Below are 26,810 nucleotides of genomic sequence, written 5' to 3'. Positions count from 1 at the left end.
AAATTATAATTGTAATGCATGTGACTGAAAAATAAATTATAACTGTAATGAATGTGTTAAATGGTCAATTGTACGCATCAGAACACCCAATGGTGATTAATTATAAATGAAATGTATGTGGTAAATGGATTAGTCAATTGTACACATCAGAACACACATTGGTGATAAATAATAAATGAAACTATGTGGTAAATGGATTAGTCAATTATACATCAAAGGTATGTGGTAAATGGATTTAGTCAATTGTAAACATCAGAGCACACATTGGTGATAAATTGAAAATGAAATGTATGTGGTAAATTGGTTAGTCAATGTTACACTTCAGAACACACATTGGTAATGAATTATGAATGAAATGTATGTGGTAAATAGGTTAGTCAATGTTACACACGAGAACACACACTTGAGGTAAATTATAACTGTAATGGGTAAGGTAAATTGGTTAGTCAATGTTACACACTAGAACACACACTTGAGATAGATTATAACTGTAATGAATGTGGTAAATATGTTAGTCAATGTTACACACGAGAACACACACTTGAGGTAAATTATAATTGTAATGGGTGTGGTAAATTGGTTAGTCAATGTTACACATCAGAACACATACTGGAGATAAATGATAATTGTCAGTCCCCTACCGACGAAGTCGAAGGGGACTTTATGTTTGCACTCTGTCCGTCTGTCTGTCTATCTGTCCATCCGTCATTCCGGTAGTTTTCCACACTTTTTTTCTTCGTTCTTGAGGATATTGATTTGATATTTAGTATATAGTTTTATCATAACAAGTTATAGATCAGGTTCGAATTTTGTTCCGGTCTGATGATTTAGTCCATAGTTATGGTTCATATTTAATGTAAGAGTACTTTGTAAAACCATATTTCTGTACAAAGGGAAATAACTCATTTTTTAAAAGGCATTGTATTAATGATAAATAAAATTTTGGATTTATCTCCCTTTTCTTTGATAAATTGTTTGAAGAGAATTTTGTGGCAGGTTTGTTTGTTATTCTGTGTAAACTAATAAGTTGCAAATCTATATTAGTTTGTGACAAATGAAAGAAAAAATATTTGGAACTATTAATTATATTTGATTATAATTTGAAATAGATACACATTGTGTTGCATCATATCTAATTTTAGAGAACTATTAATCATATCTAATGTTAGAGTGTTTTCAACACTTTTTTTCTTCATGCTTGAAGATATTGATTGATAATTGGTGTATAGTTATATCATGACAAGTTACAGATCAAGTTCAAATGTTTGTTTCGGTCTGATAATTTTGTGCAGAGTTATGGTCCTTGGACCTGGAAAATTCACTCATACAATCAGTTGTCCGCACTGTTTTTCGTCATGCTTGAAGATAATGACCTGATAATTTTTTTTTTACACCATGACAAATTATAGAACAAGTTAGCATTTTGTTCCAGTATAATGAATTTTTTCCCGGTAGGGGACTATGTATTGCAATGCAATACTCTCAGAATGTTTGTTATGTATGTGGTAAATGTGTTAGTCAATGTTACACACCAGAACACACACTGGAGATAAATTATAACTGTAATGCATGTCGTAAATGGGTTAGCCAATGTTACACATCAGAACACATACTGGAGATAAATTATATCTGTAACGCATGTCGTAAATGGGTTAGCCAGTGTTACACATCAGAACACATACTGGAGATAATTTATAACTGTAATGTATGTGGTAAATGGATTAGTCAATGCTATAAATCAAAACACAAACTGGCGATAAATTATAACTAGAATGTACGAGTGTCATTATGTGGTAAATGGGTTAGCCAATTTTAGACATCAGAACACATACTTGAGATAAATTATAAATGAAATGTATGTGGTAAATGGATTAGTCAATGCTATAAATCAAAACACAAACTGGCGATAAATTATAACTAGAATGTACGAGTGTCATTATGTGGTAAATGGGTTAGCCAATTTTAGACATCAGAACACATACTTGAGATAAATTATAAATGAAATGTATGTGGTAAATGGATTAGTCAATGCTATAAATCAAAACACAAACTGGCGATAAATTATAACTAGAATGTACGAGTGTCATTATGTGGTAAATGGGTTAGCCAATTTTAGACATCAGAACACATACTTGAGATAAATTATAAATGAAATGTATGTGGTAAATGGATTAGTCAATGCTATAAATCAAAACACAAACTGGCGATAAATTATAACTAGAATGTACGAGTGTCATTATGTGGTAAATGGGTTAGCCAATTTTAGACATCAGAACACACACTGGAGATAAATTATGACTGTAATGTATGTGGTAAATGGATTAGTCAATGTTATAAATCAGAACACAAACTGGCGATAAATTATAAATGAAGTGTATGTGGTAAATGGATCCTAGCACCAAAAAAAAATTCTGACTTAAGAAAAAACCACAAATCTCCCCCCCCCCCCCCCCCCCCCCCAAAAAAAATAAATGAATAATTAAATGGTTGCTCCCTTAGTCAATTCTACACATCAGAATACACACTGGAGATAAATTATGACTGTAATGTATGTGGTAAATGGATTAGTCAATGTTATAAATCAGAACACAAACTGGCGATAAATTATAAATGAAGTGTATGTGGTAAATGGATCCTAGCACCAAAAACAAATTCTGACTTAAGAAAAAACCACAAATCTCCCCCCCCCCCCCCCCAAAAAAAATAAATGAATAATTAAATGGTTGCTCCCTTAGTCAATTCTACACATCAGAATACACACTGGAGATAAATTATGACTGTAATGTATGTGGTAAATGGATTAGTCAATGTTATAAATCAGAACACAAACTGGCGATAAATTATAAATGAAGTGTATGTGGTAAATGGATCCTAGCACCAAAAACAAATTCTGACTTAAGAAAAAAACACAAATCTCCGCCCCCCCCCCCCCCCCCCCAAAAAAAGTAAATAATTAAATGGTTGCTCCCTTAGTCAATTCTACACATCAGAATACACACTGGATATGAATAATAACTGTAGAAATGTATGTGGTAAATGGGTCAGTAGTGACTTACAGAGACGCTAGGGAAATCACACTTTTGATAACCATTTCAAATGTGTTTTTTCATGTATGTGTGGGAAAGAGACCAAGCTTTGAAATGCACAGTAGAATACACAGTAGCAATAAGGGAACGACCATTAACTACCAGGGGGTATCGATTTTTCGTAAGGAGCTTATATTCTGGTTTTGAAATTTAAAAACTTTCGTGAGTTTAGCCCGCATGAGTCTTGGATATGATATAAACTTTCATGATTTTAGTAACTAGAATCACGCAAAAGTATTGAATGTGGTAAAAAAATAATCGTGATTTAGGTAACTGGCATCGCCACATTATGAGTCGTGGATGTGGTAAAAACTTCCGTGATTTATGTAATTTGCATCGCCTTATGAGTCATGGATGCAGTAAAAACTTCGAAAGAAAGAGACCGATTTCATTGAGCCGCAACTCCTCTGAAACCATACATAGTCGAAAATTTACAGACTCGATAAATCACATCACCGTAAAAATATATCCTGTTTGTTATAAGTTTGCTACATGTACAGGCAAACTTCCAAAACCAAAGCTTTGTATCCATGGAATTAAGTATAATAATGTTGTATAAATGTGGTGTTTTGTACTTCCTAAATTTGTCTTTAAAATAACCTTTTTTTTCACAGAAAACACCAATTTTTGGGTAATATCCAAATTCGGAGACTGTTATCAATTAATAATCAATGTTGATATATAACGAGATAAACACTGTTCAAAGATCTAATTACAGTGTTGAATTGGTTATTAATTTTCAAATTAACTATTAAAGGATTGGCAAGTTCACCCGGATCGTATCTAAATTTACAGACTCGATAAATCACATCACCGTAAAAATATATCCTGTTTGTAATAAGTTTGCTACATGTACAGGCAAACTTCCAAAACCAAAGCTTTGTATCCATGAAATAAAGTATAATAATGTTGTAAAAGTTTAAGCAATTTGTGGCAACGAAATTCCTGACTTACTAATTAATCGGTTATTAGATATAAGAAGATGTGGAATGAGTGCCAATAAGACACTCTGTATCCAAGTCACAATTTGTAAGTAAACCATTATAGGTCAAAGTTATTTTACTGTTAATGTTACTTTCATTAAAATCTAGAATGTCACTATAGACACGGGCATTATATATTAAGATTGTGTGGAAGTATAGTGTAAAAAGTTGAAAAGTCAAAACTGTCAACCGATAAATCCACCAAAAACACGTAATTTATCTTCAACTTCCAAATGATATTTTACACTCGAAAAATAGTTATTTTTATACTTATTTTTATAGTTATAAACAAGTACTGTGTTAGTAGTTAAAGAACTAGTTAAAAACACTGAGAGACCAGTTACAGAGCACATACTAGATGCCGAGATCGAAACGGTAGTTTAGTTTTTTTTGTAATATTGGAAACCCAAACATAAAAGGGATCTTTAAATATTGAGAAGAGGCATTAAGGAGGGATGTGATAATGACGTCATGATCATAAAGATAGGAAGATGTATGATGGAGACAACATCACATAGAAGTTAACAACTACAGGTCACCGTACGGCCTTCATTAATGAGCAAGACCCATACTTCATAGTAAAGTTTTATAATTAAGAGCCCTTAAATGACAAAATGTAATACAATCCAAACGAGAAAACTATCGCGTAGTGTATGTACAAAACGATAATCGAAAAAGAAATATGATATACAGCAAGAAACGACAACCAGTGAATTACAGATTTGACTTGGGACAGACACATACATAATGTGGATAGATAAACATGTTTGATGGCGCATAACCCAATGGGACAGCGGTATAACAGTACAACAAACTATATAAAAAAACCAATTGAAAAGGACTTGACTTATCAGCGCAAACCCCTAACAAAACACAAAATACACAAATTACCGATCTGAGAATACTCGCAATTTTCCGGAAAGCTAGTTCAGCATGTTCAGAGCCAATAACGACAAGTAAAAAAGTCAAAAATTATACCTTCAAGATCCGATGGATTTAGTGTAAAAATATCGCTAAAAGTCAGAGAAAAATATGACCTTGTACAGTGCCAAAATATAGGTATCGATCGACAGATTGTGGGACCGTGGATGTACATTTTAAGTGTTTAACAATTATATGTACTATTATCGCACCGCGGGTAAATTATTACGTTTATTGGTTTAACGTCGTCACGTGGTGACCCCCTATGGATCCGTGGGGGGGGGGGGGGTATTAGATTTCATAGTGGGTTCATGACGTCACGGCTACTGTTAATGGTGACGTCATCTATTGATGTTTTTTGTATTTCATTGTTTATTTTTCTGCAGAAAAAGTATCGCGTGCGATAAATTCGTTATACGGTTCACTACTGACCCCCTACAGATTATATAGGGTGAATAAAATACATAGGGGATTCGGCCTTCGGCCTCACCACCTATGGATTTTACTAACCCTCTATGGATCCGTAGGGGGTCAGTAGCGAACCATATAAGTTATATATAGTAGTACGTTTCGTGCATGACTTTTCGTTCACGTGGAGGAATATTTTGAGTTATTCGAATTTCATTTTGTTTGGTTCGTTCAGATTTGTTTTGTTATCTTTTTTAAAAACTGTATATACTGACATCTTGGATTGTACAATAGCAGTACACAATATCTCTAGTTCTTTGCTTAAATCTACAAACTCTGAGACACATTGACTATTAATATGTAAAACTGTTTAATTTGAATAAAGAAAAATAAGTGATACGTTGCATTTTTAACACTATTTTAGAAAATTCCAAATATTTGCTTTTGTTCGAATCAATTTTCCAACTGTCATTTAAGGGGAGATAACTGTAATAATATTGTTACAAAGGAATGTTGATGAATATTCATTTTCCAATTGTAGCAAGAAAACAGATTCGGTGACACCATTTTTTCATTTTTATTTTCTTAAAGCATATTTATTGAAATTGGATCATAAACAACAAGTAAAAACTTACTATACCTTTTCACGTTTTCAAAATTTTATCACATAGCTAGATTTCTTTTTATGCACAAAAATGTATTTTTTCATGAATAATCTAATTAAGTCAGGTAATTTTGCACGATATGTAACTTTAAAAAAGCACGGTGAACCATATTTTTACAATATTTGCATGGTATTAAAAAACTATAAAATGTTGGCAAAGAATAAGAAAATTCGTTGCAATGGTCCACCTTAAAAAAATGAAAATCGTAATGAGAATTGAATCAATCTTATCTTGAAATATATAAATATATAATTATGGTGTAAATATGTCACTGGTTTAAAAACCAGCATCAGAAGTCCATAATAAGTGCACTTCCGTTGGTAAAAATGCGGACGGCTTTGTTACACCAGCTGGCGTTCCATACGTATTCGTAAATTAGTTATCTCCCTTTGGTATTGTTATTTATCCGGCTGTGAAATTTACATGATCTTACGTGACTTGTTCATTGTTGTTTATGTGTTTGATTCAAGAAAAGGTAAAGGTAAACTTGTAAGTATACAATTATTATTTACCTATTTTATATTTGATGTCAGTGTTTTCGGACTTTTAAAACTGCAAAACAACCATGACAACAGAACTAAGTAGGATATTACTGCTGGTATATTATATTTCGATTAAATATGTTTATGTAATATTATTAAAATTTACAATCAAATCTCAGATTGAAACTATTAACCGTTGACTTAACTTCAAATAACTGAACAATATAAAGATATATATAAAGATATAGTATAGTTAGTTTTAAATGATTTACACAGATGTTGAAGAAATGTGTCTATGGAACGCCTAATGTGCAATATAATTGATAGCGTTCTAGCTTTAGTACATCGGTACCTCGAATGACCGAATAACACCGTTATTATCCAAATAACACTTGTAATGACCAAATAACACTTGAAATTTTAATATTAGCACATATTGGTAACATTTAAACATTGATTATTAAATAATAGCATATTATAAGTGTATTTCATAAGGCCAAGTAAATTTAATTAGTAGATTTTCATCCAAATTTTTGAAAAAAATGGGGTGGGTGGGAGGATTTTATTTTTTATTTTTTATTAGATATGAAACGCTCTTGTGACGTGTTCTTCATATATGCAAGTGTAATAATAAGGTTCTATCATGTATATACATGTATAACGAATCAAACATACAAAGAAATGTAAAAACCAAAATTTGAAACAGGATGTTATTAATGAAACGAAATTATCGACAGTTACCGGTAACGAAAATGAACAAAATCCGGAAATCGTAAATTTTTCAAAATAAAAAAAATTGGGGCGGAACGATTTCAGAGGGGCGGGCGGGGATGAAAATCTATCAATTAATTTTAATTGGCCTAACTTAAAATGATTTACAGAGAGCAGGTTAAAGTTCATAAAGATCATTATAAATATAGTGTGTACATCCAACATGGCGACCAAGGAAAACACAATGGGAAGAATAAAAGTATGATTGCATATGCATTCAAAGGGAAATGCTATGAAAATAAAGTATTTAATAATGTACTGTATATATACAGAATATTGTCCAATAATTGTTTTTCAGTAAGGTTTTGAAAAGTTAACAAGTACATCAAAGCCATGCAATTACTCCAATCACCTATTAGTTTTCTTAACGATGTACTCAATATATGCTTTCTGTAAATCATTTTTAAGTTACAAAATACACTTATAATATAATATTATTTAATAATCAATGTTTAAATGTCAAAAATACGTGCTAATATTAAAATTTCAAGTGTTATTCGGTCATTACAAGTGTTATTTGGATAATAACGGTGTTATTCGGTCATTCGTGTTACCCCTAATACATTGTATCAAGGAATTGTATATTTAAATTTAAATATACAATTCCTTGATTGTATACTGTACATGTCATTGTATTTATTTATGTAATATTTTCAAATTAAAATATTAATTTTCAATGAAGTGTTAATAATTATAGAATAACTAATCGAAGAATTCAAATAGAGAAAAATATTCAACGAGTGACAAAACAACACATTAATTCATGAATGCGCGTAGCGCATGAGTAAATTATCAGTGTTGTTCGGTCACGAGTTGAATATTTTTCGATATTTGAATTCTTTGATTAGTTATTCTTTTTATTACATTGGCAAATGGCTTTTTTATGAAATTGAAGTAGAAAACGTAAGGAACTATATCTTTTTCTACGCATTCACAATTTGTTTTGATCCGACGTTATCGACGTCTTGACAACGCCTATTGTTGTATGACGTCAGAGGAGTGAAATAACCACGTTTATTTCACATGTGAAATTATTGGTTTTTATTTCACTGGGAAATCAATGTTATTCATTGCAACCAATGTAAAAAAAATTTATAATTTACAATTAATGCCAGTAGATTATTTCAAATCTTCAATTTTCATGATTTTAAAATGTAAATATTTGATTCAGTTATGTATTTATAAACATATGGCAGTAATGAGTTTATAAGTAAAACAAGAAGCTTTCAAGAGCCTGAATCGCTCACCTGTTATTTTTTTTGCTTAAATCTTTCATCAATGATTATTTTTGCTTTTCAATATATATTAATGAGTGGCTTAAAAATGCCATTTGAATGTTCATTGTATCCGTCATATATTCTTCAAAAGCAAATAAATGCATATTACCCATATGTTCCATTTTAGCCAAAGTGTCTATGTTTCTTGACGTACAACATGTACAAGGAAATGAAATACAAAATGAATACTAGATTCATTTGAGAAGATTTTTAAAGTTAAAAAACATAAACAACTTGTGTAAAATTGTCCTTAAAGGACAATAACTCCTTATGGAGTCAATTGACAATTTTGGTCATTTCACTTTTTTGTAGATCTTACTATGCTAAACATTATTGCTGTTTACAGTTTATATCTATCTATAATAATATTCAAGATAATAACAAAAAACTGCAAAATTTCCTTAAAACTACAAATTTAGTGGCAGCAACCGAACAATTGGTTGTTCAATTCGTCTGAAATTTCAGGGCTGATAGATCTTGACCAATTGAACAATTTTCCCCCATGTCAGATTTGCTCTAAAAGCTTTAGTTTTTGAGATATAAGCCAAAAACTGCATTTGACCCCTATGTTATATTTTTAGCCATGGCGGCCATGTTTGTCGACGGATACAATTTATAAACTAGATACCCTAAGGAACATTTAGTTAAAGTTTGAAGGTATTTGGCCTAGTAGTTTCAGAGCAGAAGATTTTTGAAATAGTTTACGACGACGACAGACGACATACGACGGACGCCAAGTGATAGCATAAGCTCGCATGGAGCTAAAAATCCAAAAAAATAATCAGGGAGATAACCCTAGGATTTAAGTTAATTATCTTTGTCTCGCCTGCGACTTTTTGTCGCAGAATGAGAGACATAATTAATATAACAATCTGGCAGTGGTGACGGTGTAAACTATTTGTATAAAGCATTATATTTCAGAAGCTAGAAGACTTTGATACTTGATACCTTGTATGCAGGTACATGATGTATCTTACATCTAATATGAAGTTTCTGTTTGTTATATGTCCATTGTCCTTGACCTCATTTTCAAGTTTCAGTCACTGCTTTATAGTGAAATACTTTCAAATTGAGTAATAGGATGGCAAATTTGTCCTGCACAGTGTTTTTCCTTGACCTCATTTTCATAGTTTATTGGTAAATTTAAAGATTTTCAAGGTTTGGTCTGTTCCTCAGGTACTATAAGGGATAGAACCGATATATTTGGTGTATATGATGATTGTTAGGTGTACATGTCTGTCTGACAGCCTCTTGTTAAGGTTTGGTCTGTTCCTCAGTTATTATAAGGGATAGAACCGATATATTTGGTGTATAGGATGATTGTTAGGTGTACATGTCTGTCTGACAGCCTCTTGTTAAGGTTTGGTCTGTTCCTCAGGTACTATAAGGGATAGAACCGATATATTTGGTGTATAGGATGATTGTTAGGTGTACATGTCTGTCTGACAGCCTCTTGTTAAGGTTTGGTCTGTTCCTCAGGTACTATAAGGGATAGAACCGATATATTTGGTGTATAGGATGATTGTTAGGTGTACATGTCTGTCTGACAGCCTCTTGTTAAGGTTTGATCTGTTCCTCAGGTACTATAAGGGATAGAACCGATATATTTAGTGTATAGGATGATTGTTATGTGTACATGTCTGTCTGAGAGCCTCTTGTTAAGGTTTGGTCTGTTCCTCAGGTACTATAAGGGATAGAACCGATATATTTAGTGTATAGGATGATTGTTAGGTGTACATGTCTGTCTGACAGCCTCTTGTTAAGGTTTGATCTGTTCCTCAGGTACTTTAAGGGATAGAACCGATATATTTGGTGTATAGGATGATTGTTAGGTGTACATGTCTGTCTGACAGCCTCTTGTTAAGTTTTGGTCTGTTCCTCAGGTACTATAAGGGATAGAACCGATATATTTAGTGTATAGGATGATTGTTATGTGTACATGTCTGTCTGAGAGCCTCTTGTTAAGGTTTGGTCTGTTCCTCAGGTACTATAAGGGATAGAACCGACATATTTAGTGTATAGGATGATTGTTATGTGTACACGTCTGTCTGACAGCCTCTTGTTAAGGTTTGGTCTGTTCCTCAGGTACTATAAGGGATAGAACCGATATATTTAGTGTATAGGATGATTGTTAGGTGTACATGTCTGTCTGAGAGCCTCTTGTTAAGGTTTGGTCTGTTCCTCAGGTACTATAAGGGATAGAACCGATATATTTAGTGTATAGGATGATTGTTATGTGTACACGTCTGTCTGACAGCCTCTTGTTAAGGTTTGGTCGGTTCCTCAGGTACTATAAGGGATAGAACCGATATATTTGGTGTATAGGATGATTGTTAGGTGTACATGGTTACATATATAAGAAGATGTCTGTCTGACATGGTGCATATGACCATGACTTCTTTTTGATTATTATGTGTTTATGTTACATACACATAACAGTGTTTTCCCCATAATGTTCTAATAGCACCATGGAAATTAACATAGCACTGGTTTTCCAAAAACATATAGCACCATGCCCCATTACATTCTATTATTATACGACCGCAAAAAATTTTTGCGGTCGTATATTGGTATGACGTTGGCATCGTTGTCGTCGTCGTCCGAAGACACATTGGTTTTCGCACTATAACTTTAGTTTAAGTTAAAGTATCTCTATAAAATTTTACCATAAGGTTCAATATCACAAAAGGAAGGTTGGGATTGATTTTGGGGGTTATGGTACCAACAGTTAAGGAATTAGGGGCAAACAATAAGCATTTTTCTAGTTTCCAGACAATAGTTTGTGGAACGGTGTATGGATCTCTCTGAAATTATACCACAAGTTTCCATACCACAAAGGGATGGTTAGGATATGCTTTGTGGGGTTATGGCTCAAACCGTTTAGGAATTAGGGGCAAAAAAAGTGAAAAACAAGGGTGTCCTGGTTAATTGACAAACATTTAAGTACAAAACATAATTTTAAAGCAGTGTAAGGGAGGTAATTCAAATACATCATTTGAATTACCTCCCTTACACTGCTTTTAAATTATATATAAATTAATGGTTAATGAACAATTAAGATCATTTAAAAGCAGTGGAAGGGAGGTAATCCAAATACAACGTTTTGATTACCTCCCTTACACTGCTTTTAAATTATGTTTAAAGAAATGCATATTTATAAAGGAAGACCAGTAAAAATATCTGCAAATGTTGCATCTTTTTTTTTTACAAAAAAATCCATATGAAAGGTTTGACACCATATTTTAAATTCTATTATAAAATAGATTAAGTTAGCACTAGTTATGGAAAATTTAAATGGGTAATTATGGTTGCAAACTCCATCGGAAATTTGAATTGAGATCTTGGGGGAAAGATTTTTTTGGGAAAAAAAGGAGGGGGGGGGGGGGTTTGAAAAGAAATTGGGGGGGGGGGAGTTCAATTTTTTTCTCATTTCAGAAAAATACTACAAAAAAATTTTTTTATTGCCAAAAAAAAGTGTGTGTGTGTGTGTGTGTGTGTGTGTGTGTGGGGGTTAATACGTAACAGCATAGTGTATTGCACAAGAGCAAAAAAAGGGGGGGTAAATTTTTTAATTTTTTTGTGGGGGAAGGGGGGGGGGGACAATTCGCAACAGCAAAGTGTATTGCACAAAAGCAAAAAATTGAATATTAATTCAAATCATATAACCAGTTCTAAGTTTGACTACAGTTATTCTGTGTCAGAAACCTTCTATGTGTCAAATATTTAATTACAATCCAAATTCAGACCTGTATCAAGCGCGAATATTGCGTCCATTTTTGCCCCAACTGTCCAGGATTGGACCTCTGCGGTAGTATCCAGCTGCGCTCGGCGAAGCAATTTATCAGATTATAAAATCATTCAAGATAGCACCATGGTAGAAAATATAGCACCAGGGTACCATGATGCTTTAAGGCCCTGGATTATAGATTGTCAACATGAATTCAGTTATTAGTAAAACAGACAAGGCATTTTAGCGTGTGCACTCTTGTTTATACATGTATTCATGATTTTTTTAATAAGTTCATAAAATTAAGAGATGTGGTAGGATTGCCATTGTGACAACTATCAAAAAGTCCAAGAAAAACAAATACTATTTTATCGCACCGCGGGTAAATTATGACGTTGTGATTCATCATTGGTCACGTGCCATTGAGACAACTATCAAACAGTCCAATTAAAACAAATACTATTATGTCAGACAGCAACTAAATACAACCACTGATATAAAAGGTTCTGTCATATACAATGACATATAGAATGTGGAGGGGTTAACATGTTTTTGAGAGCTCAATCTTTCCTAATGTTCCTGAAGGTATGACAGTCACAGACAAGCATAGAAAACGAGTTTGAAATTTTTACAATGTTAGAAGGGGCAAGAGAAAATCGCTGTCCAAAAAAAGTGAATATTATCAATAAGGACCAGGAACTTCAAAGTCATATCATTTGTAAACTTTTAAATTGATTTTCTTCTTGCATTGTCTTGTGAAACGTAAATATTTATATCTAGAAAATTTGTTTTTATAATAGTTAATTTCTTTTTTTTTAGACTCCAGGCCACTCAGAGAAAATAAGTTGGTCAAGAGTGTACAGAAACCAATATATTGTCATACAAATAAAACAGACAGATCTCTAATTACCTTCCTTGATCTGTTATTACCTCCCTTGATCAAACTACAGTTCATTTTGTACTGGAACATATCAGCTTCATACTGGAGGAAATAAACTTTGTAACGATTGTAATATTTGTGCTGTATAAAAAAGGAAAACACGAAGACACATAATGCTGAGTAAGAGGAGCATATCAGAAAATATACTGCATAGTTTAAGAACACATACTGCAAAGTTGCAGGAACATATCTATAATTGGTAAACTTAAAAAGGTGTAGTCAGAGACATGAGAACACACACTAGTGATAAACTGTATAGATGTGATATATGTGGTAAAGGGTTTGGTCAAAGTTCAAGCTTGCAGAGACACATGAGAATACATACTGGTGATAAACCTTATAAATGTAATATATGTTGTAAAGGTTTTGGTGAAAGTTCAAACTTGAAAGGACACATGAGAATACATACTGGTGATAAACCTTATAAATGTGATATATGTGGTAACGTGTTTAGGTATAGTTCAAATTTACAGATTCATACGAGAACACACACTGGTGATAAACCTTATAATTGTGATGTATGTGGTAAAGGGTTTAGGTATAGTACAAGTTTACAGATTCACACGAGAACACACACTGGTGATAAACCTTATAAATGTGATGTATGCAATAAAGGTTTTGCTCAAAGTTCAAACTTAAAGATACACATGAAAACACACACTTGTGACAAATCTTATAAATGTGATGTATGTGGAAAAGGGTTTAGGTATATTTCAAATTTACAGATTCACACGAGAACACACACTGGTGATAAACCTTATAAATGTGATGTATGTGCTAAAGGGTTTAGGTATAGTTCAAATTTACAGATTCACACGAGAACACACACTGGTGATAAACCTTATAAATGTGGTGAATGTGACAAAGAGTTTAGTCAGAGCCAACATTTACATAGACACATGAGAACACATACTGGTGATAAACCTTATAAATGTGTTAAATGTGGGACAGGATTTAGTCAGACTGGTGAATTACAGAGACACATGAGAATACACACTGGTGATAAACCTTATAAGTGTTACATGTGTGATAAAGGGTTTAGTGATCGTTCAAATTTACATAAGCACAGAAGAATACACAATGGAGATAAACCTTATAAATGTGTTAAATGTGGTAAAGGGTTTAGTCATAACTGTAACTTACAGAAACACATGAGAACACATACTGGTGATAAACCTTATAAATGTGATGTATGTGGTAAAGAGTTATGCGAACGTCGTGGCTTAGAGAGACACATGAGAATACACACTGGAGATAAACCTTATAAGTGTCACGTGTGTGGTAAAAGGTTTAGTGATCGTTCAAGTTTACATAGGCACAGGAGAATACACACTGGAGATAAACCTTATAAATGTGTTAAATGTGGTAAAGGGTTTAGCCAGACTGAAATCTTACAGAAACACATGAGAACACACACTGGCGATAAACCTTATAAATGTCACGTGTGTGATAAAGAGATCTGTGAACGTCGTGGCTTAAAGAGACACATGAGAACACACACTGGCGATAAACCTTATAAATGTCACGTGTGTGATAAAGAGCTATGTGAACTTCGTGGCTTAGGGGGGGGGGGGGGGGGGGGGGGCTAGGATGAAAAATTTCGTCCTGCTTTTTTTTTAGTTGTAATCTCTGTCCTGCCTTTTTATTTTTTACTCTATTCGGTTCTGCCTTTTATTTTACTAGTTTATCCTGAATTTTTTTACACAAATTGTCATCCTGAATTTTTTTTTACCAAGTTGCTCATCCTAGCCCCCCCCCCCATAAAAATCAAATGGTAGCTCCCTAAATGTGATGTATGTGGTAAAGGTTCTGGTCTTCTCACTGACACCCACACGAGAACACACACTGACCCAACGTATGAATGTGATGTACTAGTACATGTATGTGGTAAAAGTTTTAGTCAACTTAGTTACTTACTGACACACACGAGAACACAAAGACGGTCCGACACAGCGTATGAATGGAATGTATGTTGTCAACGTTTTGGTCAACTTAGTTTCTTACTGACCCACACAAAAATACCTACTGTCACAACGTAGGAATGAGATGTATGTTGTCAACGTTTAGTGAGCTTAGTTTCTTACTGACACACACGAGGAGACACACTCAGTCAGACACAATGTATGAATGTGATGTATGTTGTGAACGTTTTGGTCAACCTAGTTTCTTACTGACACACACAAGACCATACACTGACACAATGTATGAATGTTGTCAACGTTTTGGTCAACCTAGTTTCTTACTGACACACACAAGAACATACACTGACACAATGTATGAATATGAAGAATGTTGTCAACGTTTTGGTCAACTTAAGTTTCTTACTGTCACACACGAGAACACACAGACAGTCAGACACAACGTATAAATGCATGAATAGAATAGAATAGAATAATTTTTATTGCTAATCACATAATTACATACACGCAATTATTCCTGGAACAATTTACCGATAATAATGCAGAAAATAGTACTAATTTCACACGTCGCAACATGCTCAAGAATATACCTATTACGCTTGGATTCTGCTGGATGCCCAAAGACTTGAAGAAAAATGGGAATCCGGTGAAATACCTTTGCAATTATTTACGATGCATCTCTATGAAATATACCCTGGCTTAAGTGTTTTGTCTATACGGAAAGTAATTCCATCGTACACAAAAAATAAATTGCTTCGCTGAGCGTAGCTGGATACGACCGCAGAGGTCCAACCCTGAACAGTTGGGGCAAAAATGGACACAATATTCGCGCTTGATACAGGTCTGAATTTAGATTGTAATTAAATATTTGACACATAATAGGATTCTGACACAGAATAACTGTAGTCAAAGAACTTAGAATTGGTTATATGATTTGAATTTATATTCAATCTTATCATTTTGTGCAATACACAGTGCTGTTGCGAATTGACCCCCCCCCCCCCCCCCATTTTTTTGTTTAACCTCCCCCACCCCTTTTTCCAAAAAAATTCTTTACATCAAGATATGGTCATAATCTCAATTTAAATTTCCAATGGAGTTTGCAACCATAAAAACCAATTTAGATACATCATAAAAGTATTAAAATAGAAAATGACATACATAATCATGGCTAAAATTAATATACCTTCATCAGCATTTAATAGTAAATCTAAAAATAAATTGACAGCTAATCACCTCAAGACAATACAACATTTCTTTATAACAAAACCATTGTAAGGAAGGTAACTCTTAATGCTAAAAACCCCAAACAAATGATATTGATCACAAATAAAATTTTTTTATTACCACTGAACCCTTTGATATACACTATTATTATATTATATTATATATACCTCCATCACAGTATTTGATGTTTCTAGAAACAGCTAGAAATAGTTCATACTAGAACTAGCAGACAACTTTACATAATTTAAATACAATGTAAGGGAGGTAATTCAAATATAACATTGTAATTATTATCTTTTAGATTTTAATGTTTATTGAATCAAACAAAACAAATTTTATAGCCTTAGGACCAAAATTTTGACCAATTAGAAAATGGGACCAACAACCAAATACACAGTTAAATTCAGCATATGAAAAAAATTGTAATACTAATAGCATGGAAAATTGTAATAAAAATGTTCTTTTCTATATACTGTAAAATGTCATGAATCAATCGAATGATATCCCTCATATAATGCTTAATGGTCCAATATCGATTTCATAACGATCCAAAGACCAATACTTAAGTAATTGTCCATTAACCAGGAAACCCTTGTTTTTCCCCTATTTTGCCCCTAATTCCTAAACGGGTTGATCCATAACCCCCAAAGCCAGACATAATTTTTTTTCGGATTTGTTCCGCGTTTTGAAAATACAACAGATTTTTCACAGATTTTGAAGTAGAATTTCAATTAATTACATTCACGATCCGATCGCAATGCTTGACCACCGTTAGGTATCTTTTCACGATCATTTCTCTCGATAAACCGATTGACAGCCGTGTTTTGTCTATGCAACAACCCTCTGTGAAAGAAATTTTAATTGGAAACCCAGGCGCTTGAATATCATACCAACTTGGATATACATTCAACTTAAACAGGCGTTGCTGGAATGTTGCTACGTAGAAAGGGAAATTTCACAATAGGAAAGCTGAAATCATCTCTTTTGTCATAAAATTAAGTTGTCAATCGAACTTCATGGTCAGTTTCACAGATGACGACAGATATAATTATACTCCACTATTATCATAACCACAATTTTATTCTAAACGATCAAAATAAATGTATCAGATTTATAAAAAAAAATTAAAAAGACACATAAGAACACATACTGGTGATTAACCGTTTGAATAAAAAGTAAATTAACAAAAATACCGAACTCCGAGGAAAATTCAAAACGGAAAGTCCGTAATCAAATGGCAAAATCAAAAGCTCAAAAGCTTCAAACGAATGGAAAATAACTGTCATATTCCTGACTTGCTACATTGTCTTATGTAGAAAATGGTGGATTAAACCTGTTTAATAGCTAGCTTAACTTCTAACTTGTATGACAGTCGCAGAAAATTTCATTATATTGACTATATTGACTATCGTGTGTACAAAAAACAGACATAATAGGTAATTGAATGTGATATGTGCGGTAAAGGGTTTTGTGATAGTTTAAACATATACACATGAGAACACACACTGGTGATAAACTGTTTGAATGTGATATGAGAGGGAAAGGGTTTGGTGATAGTTCAAATATATACACATGCATTGAGAACACATACTGGTGATATAAACCGTTTGAATGTGATATGAAGTAAAGGGTTTTGTGATAGTTCAAACATATACACCTGAGAACACATACTGGTGATAAACCGTTTGAATGTGATATGTGAGGTAAAGGGTTTGGTGACAGATCAAACTTATACACATGAGAACACATACTGGCGATAAACCGTTTGAATGTGATATGTGCGGTAAAGGGTTTGGTGATCGTTCAAATATATATACATGAGTACACATACTTTTGATAAACCGTTGGATGTGATATGTGCGGTAAAGTGTTTGGTGAGAGTTCAAACATATACACATGAGAACACATACTGGTGATAAACCGTTTGAATGTGATATGTCATGTATGTGCGGTAAAGGGTTTGGTGATACACCTCTCAATACAGTATTTCAGAGATACACGATTATATGAATGAATATGGCTTGAGTGAATATGAGGTCACGTTTTTCTGGTATAACTCTGGCGACAAACTAGCGACAAAAAGTAATAACGGTGAGATAACTCAACTAAATTACCGTATTCAATATTTTTTAAGGGGGGGGGGGGGGGGAGGGGGGAGTGTGGGGTGTGTTAAAATGTAACAGTATAATGCCATTAGTTGAAGAACACGAGTTTAGTTTGTATATATATTTATGAGCACCAACAGGGCGGATCCAGTCATTTTTAAAAGGGGTTTCCAACCATACGTCCCCATTCAAAATCATTGATCGTTAAAAAAAGGAGGGTTCCGACCCCCCTTTCCCTACTTGTGTAGAAGTGTTCTGTTGTAATTTCGCTCTTTTTCAAATAGTGGGTAAACTGGCTCAAAGAAAATCTCTCTTTCAAATAAATACGCTTCAGTTTTTGACGCGTTCGCCGCACAGGGACTTTGTATTCAGATCAACATTTGTATGCTGCCGCCTTTAGGCGAAGGGGGCATCTAGTGTTACCCTTATCTTTTTTTAAGTCCGTCCGTCCGTCTGTATATATGTACAGTATGTACGTCCGTCCGTCCGTCCACGCACGTCCCAAAATTTGTTTCCTGACTTTAGTTTGCCTTAACCACATGTTATGAAACGTATACCCAATGCTTATTACTATAAAACACAGATCAAGTTCGTATTTGGGTGGCGTCACTTTTACAGTTCTCCAATTGCGTCCCTTTATGATGTGATATGGAAGCGGGGGCAGCATCTGTGTCCCATGAACATATTCTAAATTTAATTTTAATCAGGAATCAATATTTCGTAGTTTAATAGCAAATAAATATATATACATCCACGTCTTTTTAATAAAAAATCCTAGAGGGATCGAAGTCGCCATGTTTAATGAAAAATTGTTAAAATTATTTCTATGTTGCTATACCTAATAAAGGCATACATTTCCTTCCTAAATGATTTTTCGATCGGAAGCATGTATTGATTTCCTGATGAAAGACTACCTTACTCAGCTATAGTTGCAATCAGGTCAAAACATAGAGGCAGTGAGATATAATTTTATATATGTCATTACATCCAGTGGCAAATATTTCATGCATACTCAGGATAAGAAGTGATTAACAATAAATCCAGTACTAGGAGTGGGGCCTCGGTGTCCGAGTGGTCTAAGTAGTTACTACTGTAATCACTAGCCAGTCAACACTGAGGTTGTGAGTTCGAACCCCGCTCGTGCGGGTGCATTCGACTCCAATCTTAATTGACTAGGATTGTCAGTTTCCTATCGAAGGTCTGTGGTTTTCTCCAGGAACTCCGGCTTCCTCCACCAATAAAAACTGGCCGCCACGAAATAGTCCAAAAGTGGTGCTTAAAAGTGGCGTTAAAACACCAAACAATTAATCAAATCAAATCAATACTAGGGGTCGACCAGAATAAAGAGCGGTAATATGAAGCAGTAATATTCACTGTAAGTCCATTCGGAGGGCAAACGTCATCCATTTTAATTGAGTAACGCCATTTTCATCTGTCTTTTATAATTTGTTCTTATATTGTACTGTTACATGTACACCACTGTTCCAGGGTAGGGAGAAGGTTTGTGTGCCAGCAAACATGTCTAACTCCGCCCCATGCTGTATGTGCACGTCACAAGTCATGCAGGAGCATGTCATTCAGTAACTGTTTTTGATGCTGTATATCGTATTTGTTTGTCGTTTACTGTTTTGTACATATATCAGGCTGTAAGTTTTCTCGTTTGAATTTCTTTACATTTCTGGATCTTTCATAGCTTACTATGCAGTATGGGCTTTGTTGATTGTGTTATAATTTAATTTTGGATGTAACGCGTCTTCCGATTGGCTGACGTTGTTTGGTTTATCAGCTCATAGACATAATTTTGTCATGTGACCTTGACGTCAGTAACGTTTTTTCCATGATTTACTCCGAAAATGGAAATAAGAATTAAATTATAAGAAATGACTGTAATATTTTTTCTGTCTATTCGAAATAACATAAAAAATATGGTGCACACTTTAAAATAACCCGCTACGCGAGTTATTCAGTGTGTACCACCTTTTTGATGTTATTTCTTCATAGACAGAAAAAATATTACAGTTATTCCTTAAATAATGTATAAAAACTTTAAAAAGTGTGTTTATTATGTGGCTCTAGAAGTTTACAAATTCACTAATGCTATAACCACCTACACCACTCATGTGTCCACGCCAGTTAAAAAATCACGGTAGGTTTCACTTCATTCAGGACTCACCAGGCGCGGGGTTTTAAGCCTTAGAACATAAAGAAACGTTCTCATAATCGAAATTTTTTTTTTGGAAAAGTTGGATTTATCCCCAGGAACACCCCTAGATACGCCAATGCTCATTTGTCTACGCCAGTTAACACAATCACGGAAGTTTTAACCACATACACCACTCCGATGTTAACGCAAGTTAACTGATACAAACTCACGGAAGTTTTTACCTTACCGCATTTACCACTCGTACGTCCACGTCAGTTACCCCAATCACGGAAGTTTGTACCGCATATATCACTCATATGTCCACGCTAGTTAACAAACTCACGGAAGTTTTTACCGCATATACCGCTAGTTATCACAATCACGGAAATTTTTACCGCATCAACTACATTTATAAGGTGTTTCGTCAGTTTTTTTAATGTGTCCATGTACATGATGTAAGTTTCCAAGTTGAATAGATTTAAGCTTTAACCACAACAATGATTCTTGTGGCGATGCAATTAATATACAAAGATCAAGAAAGTGTTAACCACATCTATTCCTTAATGTGGCAATACCATTTACCCAAATCACAAACATTTTACCACATCCTTGGCTCATATTACGATGCCAGTTACTCAAATCACAGAACTTTTTACCACATCCATGACTCATGTGACGATACCAGTCCCAAAATTACGAATGTTTTTACCACATCCGTGACTCATGTGGCGATACTAGTCCCAAAATTACGAATGTTTTTACCACATCAATGACTCATGTGGCGATACCAGTCCCAAAATTACGAATGTTTTTACCACATCCATGGATCATGTGGCGATGCCAGTTACTCATATCACAAAAGTTTTTACTACATTCTCGACTCTTGTGGCGATGCCAGTTACCATAATAACGAATGTTTTTACCACATCCATGACTCATGTGGCGATGCTAGTTACTCAAATCATAAAAGTTTTTACCACATTCACGACTCTTACGGTGATACAAGTTACCCAAAATAAGAATGTGTTTACCACATCCATGATTCATGTGGCGATACCATTTACCCAAATCACAAACGTTTTTATCACATCCATGGCTCATGTGGCGATGTCAGTTACTCAAATCACAAAAATGTTTACCACCTTTATGACCCATGGTGCGATGCCAGTTACTGGTTACCCAAAATACGAATGTTTTTACCACATTCATGGCTCATCTGGCGATACTAGTTACCTAAAATCACGAAAGTATAACACATTCATGACTCTTGTGGCGATGCCAGTTACCCAAGTTCTGAATGTTTTTACTACACCCATAACTCATGCAGTCAAGGGTACTACTTGTACAAGTAATTTTTATTTACTTGAAGAAGTACATAATAATATACTTATTTAAGTAAATTTTGTTTTGTTTATAATGTTTGAATAATCTCCCCTTAATTTTCCTAAAAATTTACTTGTATAAGTATTTTTTTTTTACAATCCCGAAAAATTCTTAAGCTTCAGATGTAAAAACATGCCTTTAACAATTTTTCTCAGGTTAGCTCATAATTTTTTATTAGAGTTCAATGATTCATCCCATTAATTCAACAGAGAAACTAATTACGTAAAAATCTTAAATAATGCGCAGGGCCTTCAAAAATTGTCCCATGGGGGATTGTAAATGAGCAGTGTTCTGAAGATAACAAACAAATGAGATTTTCGTTGTCCATGCAATTACACTTAAATGATTAGTAAAGGCATCTGCAAAGGACAGACAATTAAAAATTCTATTAGAGCAAAGAAGTCCTGAGAAATTCAAGAAAAGAAGATAGTAGATCTATGACTTGTTTATACTTGTATAAGTTAAAGAATCTAAATGTCTAAGGGACATATAGCTAAGCCAATAAAATAATTTACCTATACAAGTAAATAAAATACACTTGTATAACATGTATAAGTATCTTACAAATCTACTTATATAAGTATATTAATATTTACTTCTTCAATTAAATAAAAATTACTTGTACAAGTAGTACCCCTGACTGTCATGTTGAAATGCCAGTTACCTAAATCACGAAAGTTTTTTTTACCACATTCATGACTCTTCTGGCGATGCCAGTTACCCAAATATGAATGTTTTTACTACATCCATGACTCATAAGGCGATATTATTTACCCAAATCACGAAAGTTTTTACTTTATCCATGACTCATAAGGCGATGCACATTACTTAAACCACGGAAGTTTTTACTACATCCATGACTCATATGGCAATGCAAGTTACCCAAAATCACGAACGTGTTTAACCTAAGTATCCATGACTCATGCATGTGGCGATGCACAGTTACTCAAATCACGATTTTTTTTTTACCACATCCAATACACTTTTGGGATTCTAGTTATTAAAATCACGAAAGTTTTTACCATATCCAAAACTCATGGGGGCTAAATTCAATGAAGTTTTTAAATTTCATAACCAGAATGAGCTCCTTAGGAAAAAACCAATCCCCCCTTTTGAAGTTAAATGGTCGTTCCCTTATCACCAGTGTGTATTCTACTGTGCATCTGAAAGCTTTGTCTCTTTCCCACGCATACATGACATAACACATTTTAAATGTCTTATAAAGAGTGTTTTTTTCTAGTGTCTCTGTAAGTCACTACTAACACATTTATCACATATATTATTTATTACCAGTGTGTGTTCTGATGTGTTACATTGACTAATCCATTTACCACATACACTACAGTTATAATTTATTACCAGTGTGTGTTCTGATGTGTTACATTGACTAATCCATTTACCACATACACTACAGTTATAATTTATTACCAGTGTGTGTTCTGATGTGTAACATTGATTAATCAATTTACCACATACACTACAGTTATAATTTATCTCCAGTGTGTGTGTGTACTGAAGTGTAACACTGACTAATCCATTTACCACATACATTACAGTTATAATTTAGTTCAGTGTGTTCTGATGTGTAACATTGACTTATCTATTTACTACATACATTACAGTAACCGTTATAATTTATCTCCAGTGTGTGTTCTAATGTGTAACATTGACTAATCCATTTACCACATACACTACAGTTATAATTTATTACCAATGTGTGTTCTGATGTGAACGATTGACTAATCAATTTACTGCATAAGGACATCATTCGTAAATATAGCTCAACATGCAGACTTCTTATACGTTCAGGTATTTCACATCCAATTTTTTATGGAAATATTCTTTATAAAGCACAAAAATGTCAGTATTCACCTCTGAAGCTAACAAAACCTTTAAATAGACTTATTAAGAAGGGATATAGTTACGACACTGTTGTCAGGTCATTAAAGATTGCATATTTTGGCGTTAATATTGATTCACTTATATATAGGGTCTTTGCATCGGCACTAAACACATTTATTTAAAAACCAGTTGTTGGCATGACACGGGTTATGTTCTTCTCATATATGTTATGATGGTATGATACTAAACCCCTAACGGGAAGGATTGTGCCTGATATTCATATGATGAAGACATAATCTTTCAATCAGTTTAATTGAATTCTGGAGCTGGCATGTCAGTTAACTGCTAGTAGTCTGTTGTTATTTATGTATTATTGTCATTTTGTTTATTTTCTTTGGTTACATCTTCTGGCATCAGACTCGGACTTCTCTTGAACTGAATTTTAATGTGCGTATTGTTATGCGTTTACTTTTCTACATTGGCTAGAGGTATAGGGGGAGGGTTGAGATCTCATAAACATGTTTAACCCCGCCGCATTTTTGCGCCTGTCCCAAGTCAGGAGCCTCTAGCCTTTGTTAGTCTTGTATTATTTTTAATTTTAGTTTCTTGTGTACAATTTGGAGTTTAGTACGGCGTTCATTATCACTGAACTAGTATATATATTTGTTTAGGGGCCAGCTGAAGGACGCCTCCGGGTGCGGGAATTTCTCGCTGCATTGAAGACCTGTTGGTGACCTTCTGCTGTTGTCCGTTCTATGGTCGGGTTGTTGTCTCTTTGACACATTCCCCATTTCCATTCTCAATTTTATATACATATAGGGGGCCTCGGTGGCCGAGTGGTCTTAAGTAGTTACTACTGTAATCACTAGCCAGTCAACACTGAGGTTGTGAGTTCGAACCTCGCTCGTGCGGGTGCACTCGACTCCAATCTTAATTGACTAGGATTGTCAGTTTTCCTATCGAAGGTCCGTGGTTTTCTCCGGGCACTCCGGCTTCCTCCAACAATAAAAACTGACTGTCACGAAATAGCTCAAAAGCGGTGCTTAAAAGTGGCGTTAAAACACAAAAAAATCATATACATATATATCACTTGAATAAGGCATATCAACCGTGTATGATCCCATGTGTATAGTTAAGTTTGTTTAAAGAAACCCTTTACAACACATATCACATTTATAAAGTTTAATTATCACAAATGTGTTTTAATTCTCATGTGTTTCTGCCAGTTTGAATGATCACCAAACTCTCTACTACACATATCACATTTATAAGGTTTATCACCAGTATGTATTCTCATTGGTTTCTACAATGTTGAATTATCACCAAGCCCTTTACCACATATATCACATTTATACGGTTTATCCCCAGTGTGTGTTCTCATGTGTATCTGCATAGCATTACTCTGATTAAACTTTTTTCCACATATATCACATGTATAAGGTTTATAACCAGTATGCAATCTAATGTGTATGTGCAAGTTTGCAGAAACACCAAAACCTTTACCACACATTTCACATTTATATGGTTTATCACCAGTGTGTGTTCTTATGTGTGTCCTTAAGCTTGAACTCTGAGCAAAACTTTTACTGCATACATCACATTTATAGGGTTTATTATTAGTGTGTGTTCTTATGTGTATCCCTAAGGTTGAACTATAAGCATACCTTTTGCCACATATATCACATGTATAAGGTTTATCACCAGTATGTGATTTCATCTTTTGTAATTTTTTTAAGTTTGAACTATGACTAAACTGATCACCTATATCAGGTTTATCATCAGTTTGTGTTATCGTGTGTCTCTGCAATGTGGAACTTTGATCAAACCCTTTACCACATATATCACATTTATACGGTGTATCACCAGTGTGTATTCTCATGTGTCTCTGCATATCATTACTCTGAGAACACCTTTTACCACACAATTCACATTTATACGGTTTATCACCAGTATGTGTTCTCATGTGTCTCCATAAGGTTGAACTTTGAGCAAACCCTTTACCACACATATCACATGTATACGGTTTATCACCAGTGTGTGTTCATATGTGGCTGTTTAAGTTTGAGATGTCAGCAAAACTTTTACCACATACATCACATCTATAAGGTTTATCACCAGTTTGTGTTCGTTTGTGTCTTCCTAAGGCTGAACTATGAGCAAACCCTTTACCACATATATCACATGTATTGAGTTTATCACCAGTCTGTGATCTCATCTTAATTTGTAAGTTCATTGGTTTCTGTGCACTCTTTTTCACCTCATCTTCTTTGAGTGACGTGGAATCTAAATAAGATAAGTTAACTATTATAGAAAACAAATTTCAATATTCGGACATATAAATTAAAGTTTCGCCCAGGAAAATCAATAAAACATTTTATAAAAAGGGATGCTTATTTGGTCCTTTTTGTTAATTTCTACTTTTTTTGGACAGCGAGTTTCCTTTTTCACCTTCTTACATTGTAAATATTTCCAAACTCGTTTTCTATGCTTGTACCTGCGACTGGCCTAGCTTCAGACATGCCAAGAAGGATTGAGCTCTCACAAACATGTGCCTGTCAGTGGTAGATCCAGAATTTTTCATAAGGGGGCCGCTATAGTCATGCTTCAGTGATTTCCTATACAATCAACCAAATTTTTCCCAAAAAGGGAAGCCCGGCACGCTGCCCCTAAATCTACCTCTGCCTGTGACTGTCTCAGCTTCAGGCATGTCAGGAAGTGTTTGAACTCGCAAAAACATGTTAATCCCAACACATTCTATATGTGCCTATGACTGTCTCAGCTTTAGACATGCCAGGAAGGTTTGAACTCTCACAAACATGTTAGTCCCAACACATTCTATATGTGCCTTTGACTGTCTCAGCTTAAGACATGCCAGGAAGGGTTGAACTCTCAAAAACATGTTAATCCCAACACATTCTATATTTGCCTTTG

General features: G+C 34.2%; 2 protein-coding genes across 2 annotated transcripts; one reads left to right on the top strand and one right to left on the bottom strand.

The window, feature by feature from the left end:
- Nucleotides 1-6,464: 6,464 nt before the first annotated feature.
- LOC127722262 (zinc finger protein 239-like) lies at nucleotides 6,465-16,767 on the top strand. The gene is made up of 4 exons (XM_052229157.1): nucleotides 6,465-6,552; nucleotides 13,140-13,798; nucleotides 14,051-14,817; nucleotides 16,748-16,767. Exons 2-4 carry the CDS (start codon nucleotides 13,488-13,490, stop codon nucleotides 16,765-16,767), a joined length of 1,098 nt encoding a protein of 365 aa, XP_052085117.1. The 5' UTR covers nucleotides 6,465-6,552; nucleotides 13,140-13,487.
- An 8,254-nt stretch (nucleotides 16,768-25,021) lies between these two features.
- On the bottom strand, nucleotides 25,022-26,586 carry LOC127722261 (zinc finger protein with KRAB and SCAN domains 3-like). The gene is made up of 4 exons (XM_052229156.1): nucleotides 26,556-26,586; nucleotides 25,965-26,162; nucleotides 25,383-25,520; nucleotides 25,022-25,032 (listed from the first exon to the last, which is right to left on the bottom strand). Exons 1-4 carry the CDS (start codon nucleotides 26,584-26,586, stop codon nucleotides 25,022-25,024), a joined length of 378 nt encoding a protein of 125 aa, XP_052085116.1.
- Nucleotides 26,587-26,810: the final 224 nt, after the last annotated feature.

The sequence above is a fragment of the Mytilus californianus genome, unplaced genomic scaffold (genome assembly GCF_021869535.1).
Source record: "Mytilus californianus isolate M0D057914Y unplaced genomic scaffold, xbMytCali1.0.p SCAF_12, whole genome shotgun sequence".
NCBI lineage: Eukaryota > Metazoa > Mollusca > Bivalvia > Mytilida > Mytilidae > Mytilus > Mytilus californianus.
The sequence above is the reverse complement of the archived record's forward strand: the minus strand, read 5'-3'. Positions and strand labels throughout refer to the sequence as shown.